Consider the following 11973-nt stretch of genomic DNA (forward strand, 5'->3'; position numbering starts at 1 on the left):
ATATTCGTTACTTTGGGCCGATTAGATCATGGCTGATCCAACGTACAAGAGTAGGATTATCGCTCACGGTTGCTTGCTGAACATTTCAAAAAGAATAGGGTTCAGTGAAAAAAGGTCAGATCGATTAAAGGTATGAGCTGAGACTAACATGATTCACTTAATTTTATGTCGAGCTTATAAGTGGAAAACACTAAAAATTGTACATTGCTAGTTTTATTAACACCTTACGTAAATGACATTGGTTACTGTTGCGGAAAATCATATTTTAGAGTCAGCTTTATATATAAAGCAATGATTTTGCATGCATTCTCGGGAACAGCAGAAAAGACTTAGAAAAAACATTCTAAGTACAGTGTTCATTCCGTGCAATGGGGCAGGAATAAAAGGTTCTCGTAAAATAGACACCTTATTTCATACCACAGAAGACAAGCAAAAAGTAATATGGGTACTCCGGTTAAAAATACATCGATAACTCTATTAATTAATACCAGTCCTGATTTAAAGGAAAAAGTTATGTGAACAAAATGAAAGTAGTCTGTACCACTAAGCATACCTTCACGGTTTAGACTGGGAGTCCCAAAGTTTTTTAAGCATGTATTCTAATATCTTATTACGATAAGCCCCCACCCACACGACCCCACACCACACCGTTCTGTTTTCACTCAGCGGCTGGCCAGCGGTCCGTGTATGAGGTAAACATGGCGATCCCTTACTGAACACCGTTCTTGTCGATCAGAAAATCAAAATACCAGCATGATATTGCCTCGAAGAAGAAGCAGTTGTGTTATTTGATTCGTACTTCACATTTGAGTCCAAGCTTAGGTGACACAGGTTATTTCTTATGGTGGACTAATATGGATATATCAACAAAGTTGAAATGGTAAATTAGCCACCGTAACGATTACAAAAGCTGACGTTTCGAGCGTTAGCCCTTCGTCGGAGCGAATAGAGGAATTGTGGGTTGTGTGTGCTTTTAAAGGCAGAAAATGGAGCTACGTTATTGGTGGGAGCATGGCAACGAGAAAAACATGAATAAATTAGTGGAATGAAAAGCGTTCGTTGATCCCTGTGGGATTTAGACTGCCGGTTTGAAAGATGAGCTTTTGTTCAAGATTTTTACGGCTTTCCGTGCCACCTAAGTGCAAGGAAAGACCGCAGATTGCCATGTGTTGCTTAGAATGATTGGGTAAATTAAAATGTCTAGCGAATGGTTTCGATGTGTCCTTGTCATCCCTTTCCACGTCTCGAAGGTGTTCTCGGAATCGGTCACCTAGTCTTCCGCCTGTTTCGCCGATGTATATCTTTTTGCAATAAGTGCAAGTTATGCAATAGATTACATTGGCGGAGGTGCACGCGAAGTGATCGGTAATCTTAATGGATCGCTTAGGTCCTGATATTTTATCAGTGTTGTGAATGAAAGGACACGTTTTGCATCGTGCACGAGCGTATTTAAAAGCGCCTGGTTGGTCATTAGTCTGAAAAGAACTTCTGACCAAAAAATTCCAGAGACAAGCACTATCTTTTCGCAGCCTCCGCTCATTTCATTCAAACGCGACAAAAACATAGGCAATTTATCTATCTACTTATGTCCGGTCGCGACAAAAAGGTCGCAAGTGTCGCAAGCACGCAATGACAGACTTTATGTCCAATGCGAACACCAAAACCGTTGGTGCGACCCCTGCCTAAGTAAAAGCAAGTCGCTAAGGTAATTTTTTTTGTGTGTGTGTGTGATTTTACTAAAAAATTTACTCCACTCACACTTGCCCGAATATGAGACTATAAATAACCAACTTGCAGCTCAGCGCCACGTCGACTGGTCAATTATCATCTTTTATAGTTCACCACTAAATTTTCTCCGGTTCTTATTGGTATAGATCGATCACGTGACGCGATAGTGGAGAGACACTATCAGCCCATAGTGCCCGCCCGCGGAAAATACCCGTCCGCGGAAAATACCTGGATTGATAGTACTCATCCGTGAAAAGTTTTGAATAGTTTGACGTCCGCGAAGTTAGGCAGATCGGAAAAACAGTGACTTTTCAATTCTGACAGGTATAACGTATTATTTAGCCAATGTACGGTTGCGAATTATTGACATTTGTGGCAAGCTGTAGGCGCGGAGGAAAATTTAGTGGTGAACAATAAAAACAATAGAGTGTTTATGTCTCGGAACTATCGGTCTGATAGTTACCCCTTGGAAATTCAATGTTTTTAAAACTAGCATATTTGTTTTAAGAACATCAAATTTCCGCGGGGCAACTATCAGCCGATAGTTCTTCGACAGATACACTCTATTGTTTAAATATCCGGGGTTCCATTATAGAACCACAATCGTATGAATAATTACAGTTTATTTTCCGAAAAAAGACGCCAGCAAGTCACGAGAAATGGGTTCATCCTATCATTAACATAGGGAAATATTTTGTGATTTCGATTTCCTATACAATTTTGCAAATTTTAGTGTAATAGAAAAAATCCGAGCCCCAGCTGGGACTTTTGCAAATAGAAAATAAATTCAGAGCCTATTTATCGTCTATTTTGCAAATAGACAATAAATTCAGAGCCTCATAACATTGTATTTTGGAGAGAATATTTACAAAATGTCTCCTCATACACTGAACACCTGCTTCATGAAAAGAAGTGTGCTGCATTATCTCCTGCGATGTTGTTCTCTTTCACTCTCTCGTTTCCTTTTTAATACCGCTGGACTAATTTGTTTACCTGAACTGAACACTTTATTTAAACACGATGGTGTATTCAGCAGAGCTGGTGGGGTCGTATATTTAGGAATAAAAATGTATTTAAGAATAATTTCGTCATGAGCAAGGAGAAAAAAAAACGCGGCCCTGTCAAATGCCTCAAATGACGCTGGCGCAGAATATGACAGCCCTTGACTTCATTTATAGGTGGAGAGAGCGATGGACTGTTGTGCGAGAGGTCGAGGGTTCGAGCCTCGACCGGACCAACACTCAAGGTCTTAAATCAAGTTTGGACAATATGCTACCTTCCTATGTATCAAGAAATGTTAAAATACTCTAGTCTTCTCGGATAGGGACAAATAAATGGAGGTCCCGTCTCCTGTAGGGTTAGGGGTAGGAGACGTTAATTTCCCATGCATGAGACTACTGTGTGACGGATGTCCTCCCCTGGGGTGGTTGCTGGGTGGGAATTGGCCCTGAAAAGCCCCCATGGGGAGTGGTCAATTAACATATGTACACATGTATGTATGTACGTTTGCGACCAATCTCTCGAGACACGGGTAACAATGGTGAAAGGAACAAATGCTATTGGACGAACAAAAGAAGCTACGGAATGAGATATCTATTGTTTACGTCCATCACCATGGCGGCAATGATGTAACGTGCAAACAACCTGTCGTCGCTGACAGCGATCAAACCTGAAAGTGAATCAGGTGAAAACGGGAAGTCGCTCACACCACGAAACGTTAAACATGTCCGGCATCACGTCTGCTAATTTCAAGCGTTGTCTTAAGTTCCACCTGCTTTTGGCGTTCACCGTGGCCAACCATTTTTCAGGTTAACCTTTTTCGATGATATACTTTAAGCATTTCAAATGTTTACTTTGGAGTAGATTTGAGTGCAACTTTGAAAGAGAAGTTATATGGACGGAATAGAAGATCATGACCAAGACTAAGTTTACACTAGAGGAGAATTTTCCGGATTCGTAAATTTTTCCGTACTCATCAATTTTGGAGTATTCGGATTCGTAGGCGTTTACGCTGAAAGGATATTCGGATTCCTGACCGTTTACACACAACGACAACTCCGGGAACATTCGAAATGGAGTGGTTAGCAAGCCCAGTGTTGTTTCGTTGTTCGATCGACAAAGTGAAAATACCTCCCCCAAAAAAGGCTAGAGTAGATCCAGATGCCACTGAGGCAAATTTGAGTTGGACAGATGCCAAGCAGTCTACGTCGTCGGCGATTAAGTGTGGCTGACGTTAAACTTCCTTGCAATAATAATTTTCGTTTGTTGAGAAATACTGCGGTACACATGATAAAATTTATCGCCTGAACCTGCAACAAGATTAGGCAACCGGAGACCTCCAGCAATGTTAGCACCAGATCCATTTTGGTTTCACCGCAAACTCAAAAGATTGCAGGTGGAAATAATATCCGGATTCGAGAAAAAAAGCGGTTACACGACAAAACTTTCCGGATTCAAAAGTTATCGGATTCAAAGTTTCCACTTTAAATTCCGGATTCAAAATCTCCGGAGACACGACCAAACCGGGAAGTTTTTATTTCGGATTCGTCCACTTTCATGTAAACGGCAGAATGAATCCGGTACTAAAACTTTTCGGATTCATCACGAATCCGGAACAATTTCCTCTAGTGTAAACCTAGTCTAAAACATCACACGAGTACATACGGGTAACATAGGAGTAACATACGAGTAACTTACGGATACATATAGAATACTTCATGGAAAGTGCGCGCGTACGGTGTTAACAAACCGTACAAAGCACTTTCCATGTGGTATTATGTTTGTTATATAGATACTGAAATTTAACACCCTCCTTAAATTATGACAAGCATTATTTAAACAAATGTGGTCAAACAACAATCACTGAATGAAAGCAGCTTCGCAAAAAGGGAAAGAGCTCAAATAAAATCCAAAAGTTATGAATCCAAAAGTCACGAATCGTGGATAACAAAACGCTTTTCGCTCATGGCTTTCGCCGAGACAGGAACTTTCAATATTAAACTTCCTTGCAATGGAAGAAATGCGAATAAAAACCATTTGCAAAGCGCTGGCGTTGTGCGGTGTACGAAACTACGCCAAGCAACCTTGAATGAAAACTTCAACTTGCCGTACGGCTCACACGTGGAAAAACATAATACGCGGCTCCTGATTGGACGTATCGCTTTTCTCACATGTGGGAAAAGCGATACGCGACATTTGATTGGTTTACATCGGTTTGCGAACGAAAATTTACTCTGCGGCTTTTCAGTGTGTAAATCTCAGAATGTATATAATAAATACGAATACATATTTCTTATTAACCAAGCGCGAGGGCCCTACTGAGAGAATATCGGCCCGAGGTCTTGAAAGTACATCGCACTTTCCACTATCCATACATAACAGTACATAACAGTAACATAGAAATCATAGGCATGTAACAATAGCGGGCAAATCACACTGGGAAAGGCACATTACATTTCCTGTGTTTATACATGTTATTTTCTCTCTATAGTCTTCTGTTGTAGAACACCACAGTTGGGAAATCAAAGTAAAATTTAAGGGTGTCTTTGTTGACTAGCAGAAGAATAATTGTCTTTCGTGATATTTCATCTTTAGAAAGTACTGGGTTCAAGAAATTAGAAAGGAAACAGGCAACACTATGTCTGATTAATACTGCCAAACATAGAAACTGGAATGACAGAGTGGAAAATTCTGAATCTTCGAGCTTTACCTATAGCTCTTTCAACATGAATGTGATGCTATGTTATTGTCTGGGTCCTGATTACATCGCCCTCTTCAAATCCCGTTTTGTCCTCCAAGAAGGGAGGAATATTCAATTTCAATTTCAGTTTTGCAAGGTCATCACCAATGTCAAAACCTTTGTCTGCCATGATGGCATCTCCTCCTTTTAGTTCTCCACATTGTACCCTCTGTTTCACAGTTTCCAGAAACCCTGATCTCTGCACTATTTGGTTGTTAGAAATGGAACCCTCGAATAACTGAGACAGAAACATAATGCCCCCATTAGGATCCACTCCTATAGGAGACTTAAAAGTTATGTAGGACTTGTAAGTACTGTAACTCTCAGTGTGCTTTTGTAATGAACTAGGGACTTGGATTTTTAGTTCAGTCGAATCAACAATCACAATAGTGTTAGGATATTTCTTGATAAATTCCTCTAGAGAATGTTTTATAATTATATCTGCTATATCAGGCATGCCGGCCCGCGGTATCTGTCGCATATGCGCACGCATGCCATGTGCGTACCGTGTTGATTTGAGAACCGCCATGTTGAAAATATAGACGTTAAGTTTGTATTGAATTGTAGTTTTTCGTTTGACTTTAATCCACGAAACACAACAATATCTCTATGTGGCCATATTTTTAGGCTGCCAATTACATTGTACACAAAATTAACCCAAGTAAGATTAATATTATTTACAGTACTCTCGGATACACAAAACCTCTCTGCTAAAAAATGTTGGATAGTCCCATCCTTAGCTTCATCAATAAAAGCAACAACAACAACATTTTTATTCACACTATTCCGCTAGAAGAAAAAGAGTAAGGAAAAAAAACAAGTATAGAAAACAAATAATAGAAGATATATCATTATATATACAATTTTTAATTACTGTACAACAGCCAAAGTAGCGAAGCTTTCGAGTTGGCTTGGCTAACATGAGAAACTCATCCTGCACTGAAAGCTTGCGTACAGTGGGTCTTGTCATTGTTGATTCCCTTTTGATGCAATCATTCTCTCTTTCAATTTCACCTTCCTTGAACAGTTTTTCGATGTCTATCACGCTTGATTTTCCAGCTTCGCTATCCCAGTAAATGAACTTTTTTTCAGTCAAGATTGGGCAATAGAAATTAGTAGTATAGTGAATGGGGGTTCTCGCGATTTTGCGATTTTGCGTTCAAATTTTTGATTCCTCAAAATTCAAAACTGCTGACTCATCAAAATTCAATATGGCGGATAAAAAGTCTGACAAAAAATCGAAAAACACTCAAAGAAAATTCACGTCTAGAAAATATGGAAAATAAAAATCGAAAAACACTTAAAGAAATTCCACGTATAGAAAATATGGAAAATAAAAATCGAAAAACACTCAAAGAAAATCCTCGTATAGATAATATGGAAAATAAAAATCGAAAAACACTTAAAGAAAATTCACGTATAGAAAATGTGGAAGAAATTTTATATAATCAATATACAGACATGAATAAAAACGAATAACAGAATCTGACAAAAGACCAGCTCATTGACATAATGAATTTTATACCTGTTCTAAAATATCAACCTAAACCAACACCAAGGAAAATTAAATTCACTCCATCATCCAATAATATTAAACAGATGGTTCAAGCTTGTGAAGAAAACATTATTGAAACACCTATAGAGTTTCGAGATGATTATAAACCAGTGCCTAAACCAAGAACAAAAAAGCCTGTTCCTCTACTGAGACAAATAAGGCTTTAAAAGGCTTCACTAAATCATTTGAAATACGCATAAAAAATGATAAAGATCCATTGATTCAAATGCAGAGCACAAGATTGGCTACTGGTCAATATATTAAAAAGATATTGAATAAAATGAAAGGTCTCAAATTCACAGAGACATTAAAGATCACCTTTCAGAAGCATAAAGCTGATGAAGTTCGAACAGAAACAGCACATTTTAATAGGGCACCTAAGACAATAAGAAATGAAACAGAAATAGCAGACTCTTTACAAACAACAAAGCAACACATATCATATCAAATTGCACAATAGATCTGGCTGGCGTATCCGATAAGTTGATAATCACTGCATAAATACTGTTATATATAATCCGACCAAAGGTTCTTCTTATATTCAACTTCCACCAGAATTGAGGAATGGTAAAAAAGGTTTGATCAATCTGAAAAATACAGATAATCGGAATGTTTTTCGTTGGTGTCATATCAGACACTTAAATCCACAAGAGAAAGATCCCCAGAGGTTTAAAAAGGTTGATAAAGCTTTCGTTAAGCAATTGGATTACACAGGAATTGAATTTCCAGTGACCATAAAACAAATCAATAAGATTGAAAAACAGAATAAATTAAGTCAATGTTAACGTATTCGGCTATGATAATAAACAACCATATCCAATGTATTAGCAAGGAGAGAAATGAAAATCATTTTAATCTTTTGTTAATAATAGATGAGAAAAACGCGCATTATGTCTTGATAAAAGATTTCAACAGATTCATGTATAACCAAACAAAACACAAGGAGAGAAAGTATTTTTGCATGTGTTGTTTGCAGTGTTTTAGCTCTGAAAAGGTATTAATTGATCACAAAGCTAATTTACTCGTAATAAATGGAACTCAGGCTATTAAGATGCCAACTAAAGATGACAATATAATTTAGATATATCAACAAAGTTGAAATGGTAAATTGGTCACCGTAACGATTACAAAAACTGACGTTTCGAGCGTTAGCATTTCGTCGGAGCAAAGGGCTAACGCTCCAAAAGCCCTTCCGACGAAGGGCTAACGCCAAAGGTATCAAGAGATACCTTTGGACAATTTGCAAAAGATTTTGATCATTCAAAATTTCCTTGTGTGAAGAAACAAGAGCAACATCCATCATGATCCTTACAACACAAGCAAGATCGCGACGCCATTTTCTAATGCTTTGTGATGTAAACACTCAATTCAAATTGGAAGACATAGACGGGGAGGGTCTTTTTGATGATGATCTGACCCTCGGATGAAAAACAAATTCCAGTATCACCACCACCTTATGAACAATCATTAGGTGATCAATCATTCGGTGGAATTTTAGATTCATTTGAAGAACCACCAGAGTATGACTATCATGAAGGTGTTGATTATGGCTTGGAAGAATCAGACGCCACAAATATGATTTTAGATGATGTTAATGTAATTAATTATGATGATCTCGAAAAAAGCTTATCAGAAATACCTGATGAAAAGGGTAAAAAAACGAAATTAACACGAATTATTAAATACGCCGAACCTCGAAGGAATCAATTAAAAGGGGATAAAACCGATGTTACCAAAAAATTTAATAGTGGTGAAATAAATGATGCAGAAAAGCAATTAGAAAATGCAAGAATTGATAGGAGGCGCTATGTGCTGAACAAATATATCTCGGATAATAAGAAAAAGTTAAAGAGTATTCAAGGTTTAGGACTGAAAAGAGGTCGTGGTGTTTATTTAATTAATGATCCCAAACAGCTTATGAAAAAACTTGAACTTATTATTGGTGAAATGATAGCTGGCAATACAAGTATTAAAATGAGAAACACAGGTCAAGCTATTTTTGATACTCTTTTGAGGACATCAACCATAAACAAGAACCAATACACAAAAATCTTCAATAGTATTTCAAAATATAGTGTAATTAATAATATATAATGGAAAGAGAAATTGTTTTGACAAGCTGTAACAACAAATCTGGAAAAAACAAACCATCAGATTTTACAACTTATTTTGTTCAGCCTATAACTCTTGCCAAGAATCGTGAGTACGTTGTTGGCCTTAACAGAATTATAAATATGTCTTTTACTTGGTTCAATGTTAACAGTATGAAGCGGAAGCCTGGGGAAAGAAATAACTGGACGTGTCTCAGAGCTATTCTCGCATTCTTTCTCCGGTGTAGCAAAAGTGCGGCATTTTTAGGCTGAAATTTCCACGTGCGAACCGAAATGTGTTTGTTTTGACTTTGACACCCATTTCAAGTCTCGTGGTCGCCGTTCCTGAGTTAGCCGATTGTGTCTAATGGTGTGCTATATATGTTCAGTATGCAGTAATGCAAGAGGAGATTTGCAAAGAACCTTGCATCACATCACATCTACCTAAGAATGTTTGACGTACAGTCCTGCGTTTATAGTTACGCTTTCTTGTTCTGGGGTCAGTTTTAGCTGCGCGGAACAGCACACTTTCCCGTCGAAGAAGTGATTTTAACTGCTAATATGACCGATATTACAATGATAGTACGTATGGGTAAAGTCAGAGTTAATTGAATGTTCCCATCCAGGTCTTTTCCTCTGATCCGTCTGTCAGTGTGGCGTATAACCACGTTATGAGACTCTCGTCTATATTTATCGGCAAAGTCCTGGTTGCAGCCGAAGCACTTTTTGGCTGAGTTTGGAAGGAGGCAGACTTCATATTAATAGGGTGACCAACCAGACTGCCACGTCTATTGTGGGGTCAAAAGGGAAGCTGAACTAAGTTGTTGAGGCTGTTGGGGTAAATATTTTGACATCGGGACCTGAAAAGGTTGTGCGAAGGAAGCTGGGACCTGTTGTTGTTGTGGAATTGCTGTTGACGAATACGAACAAAATTGTGGTTGTTGCGGTTGATAAAGTGTTAGCACTCACAGGTGGAAACCTTTGGTGCTGTTGCGTCGTCGTCCAAGCTGTATAAATGGGCTGTTATTGTAACGCCACGGCAGATGAATTTTCCTGTCCACAGTGCTGCCGTGGTAAATTGCAGTAACGTTGTTGTTGCTGATGTATTGAGGAAGGCGTCTCCTGCAATGCTGTGCTGTTGTCACTCTGACTGGACATCGCAGAAGAAATGGTTGGCACCCACGATTGCGACGTGTCGTTTCGTTTCTTCCTAAAAGCCTTTTGGATCTCGTTTGGCTTCATACCTTGCTCTTTAGGTGTCCTCCTGTTATTATATGCTGCTGCGAGGTTTACACCTAGTCCCTTTCTTCTCTGAAATTTTCTTTTGATTTCCTTGAGATATTCTTGTTGGCACTCGAGATCTTCGGCCACGGCAATCGTATCTTGGCAGATCCCGACAGCCTGGAAAACGCTGCACGGAAAATCAAGCTGGTGACCAGCTTTTACTGGCTTGACGATAAGAGGAGCTTTGCCATGCCTACTTTTCACTGTTCTCATTTTGGGATCATCAGAAGCCGCTGGCATGATCGCACCTGGCTCATTCAAAAGTGCCTCTGCATTCCTGAACATGTCTCTGAGTGTAGTCGCAGGCACTACTTGACTGGGTATGCCGAATTCTTCAGCAGCAACAGAGAGACGTCTAAAACCGTGAGTCTGAGTCTCGGGGGTCGACTGAGTAACCTTTGCTACTTGTGCGCTACTTTCCTTCTGTTTACCCTCATTGGTGACAACTGGACGGCACACCTCTGTGAAGAATCTCTTTAACAGTGCTTTCCTCTCGCCAGGTAACAGGCCTTGCCATTCGTCATAAGTTACGGCAAAGTTGGTGTAGGCTTTGTCCAACCTGTATGGACCGTCCCCGTACGAGGCTTTCGCAGCGTCTTTGTGCAGAGGTAAAACTCTCCCTTTGAGGCTTTGTAATGCCGTCGTCAGGTTGACATCTCTGTGACCAACACCATCTCCTAACTCATCAATCTCGACCTTGGACATGTAGTGCATCCACTCTATGGGGTTTTGGCCAAAACCTCTGTCAACGCATCCACAGTCTCGAACGTACTTGACCATCTTGTTTCTTAGCTGGATTTCCTTGTATTTGGCAAAGTACTTTGTGAATTTCAGTGGGCTGTTCTTTGTTGTCGACTTCTCCAGTTCATCTCATTTCTTTTAAAACGTTTCGCATTTCTGGTCGAATTCGTCTTCCCTTTTGCAGTCATACAAACAGCCATTTTCTTCCTTAGCTGCTCTCCAAAAATATCGGCCATAATGATTTTCTTTCCTGGACTGGGAAATTACATTCTGTTAGCTTCTTTTCGACATTTGCCTGGACGTGTTCCAGCCCCAGAAGGTTAATGGTACCGCTTGTTTCTTGGAGTATTCAGGTAAAAAGGGCTTCACCTTCATCATAACCCAGTACATGCAAACCTTCAAGCTAACACTTCTCTCATTTAACAGATTGCCAGAAATACTTGAAGTCTTCAGTTGTCTTGTTTCTATGAATCAAGATAGGTCCAGGGAACCATGGGTGTTTGCCACTGTCTTTGTTTCGCAAGCTTAAATTCTCATAAGCTGTTTGAGTGAAATAATACTCAGTGATATTGAAAGTTGTGTCTATGAGTGACGGCGAGAAATGAAGCAGACTACCCGATCTTGTGTAAAATCGCGACATGTCCTTTATTGTTTGGTCAGTAAATGCAACGATTGAAGGCTGACGTCCATGACGAAAGATAACTTCCCTTAGAAAAGGCTGGTTATCATCAAGCACAAGGGAATCTGAGCCATGGTTTTGTTCAAGAAGGGCTACAATGACGTTGCTTATCTCGTCTTGGTCAGCTCGCAATAGACTTCCATGATTGAATTTGTAG

General features: G+C 39.3%; 1 protein-coding gene across 2 annotated transcripts in view; it reads left to right on the plus strand.

Moving 5' to 3' along the window:
* The window catches only part of LOC111327483 (uncharacterized), a 36706-nt gene that overhangs the window by 13832 nt on the left and 10901 nt on the right, over window positions 1–11973 (plus strand). Inside the window, exon 1 of one of the 2 annotated variants that reach the window (XM_088725790.1) lies at window positions 3082–3536. The exons of the other annotated variant lie outside the window; for it this stretch is intronic. Coding sequence (XP_088581916.1) covers window positions 3452–3536 — 85 coding nt within the window. The 5' untranslated portion in view covers window positions 3082–3451. Of the gene's footprint in view, window positions 1–3081; window positions 3537–11973 lie in introns of those variants that run through there. 2 annotated transcript variants of the gene reach the window in all.

The sequence above is a fragment of the Stylophora pistillata genome, chromosome 6 (genome assembly GCF_964205215.1).
Source record: "Stylophora pistillata chromosome 6, jaStyPist1.2, whole genome shotgun sequence".
In the NCBI taxonomy this organism is placed as follows: domain Eukaryota; kingdom Metazoa; phylum Cnidaria; class Anthozoa; order Scleractinia; family Pocilloporidae; genus Stylophora; species Stylophora pistillata.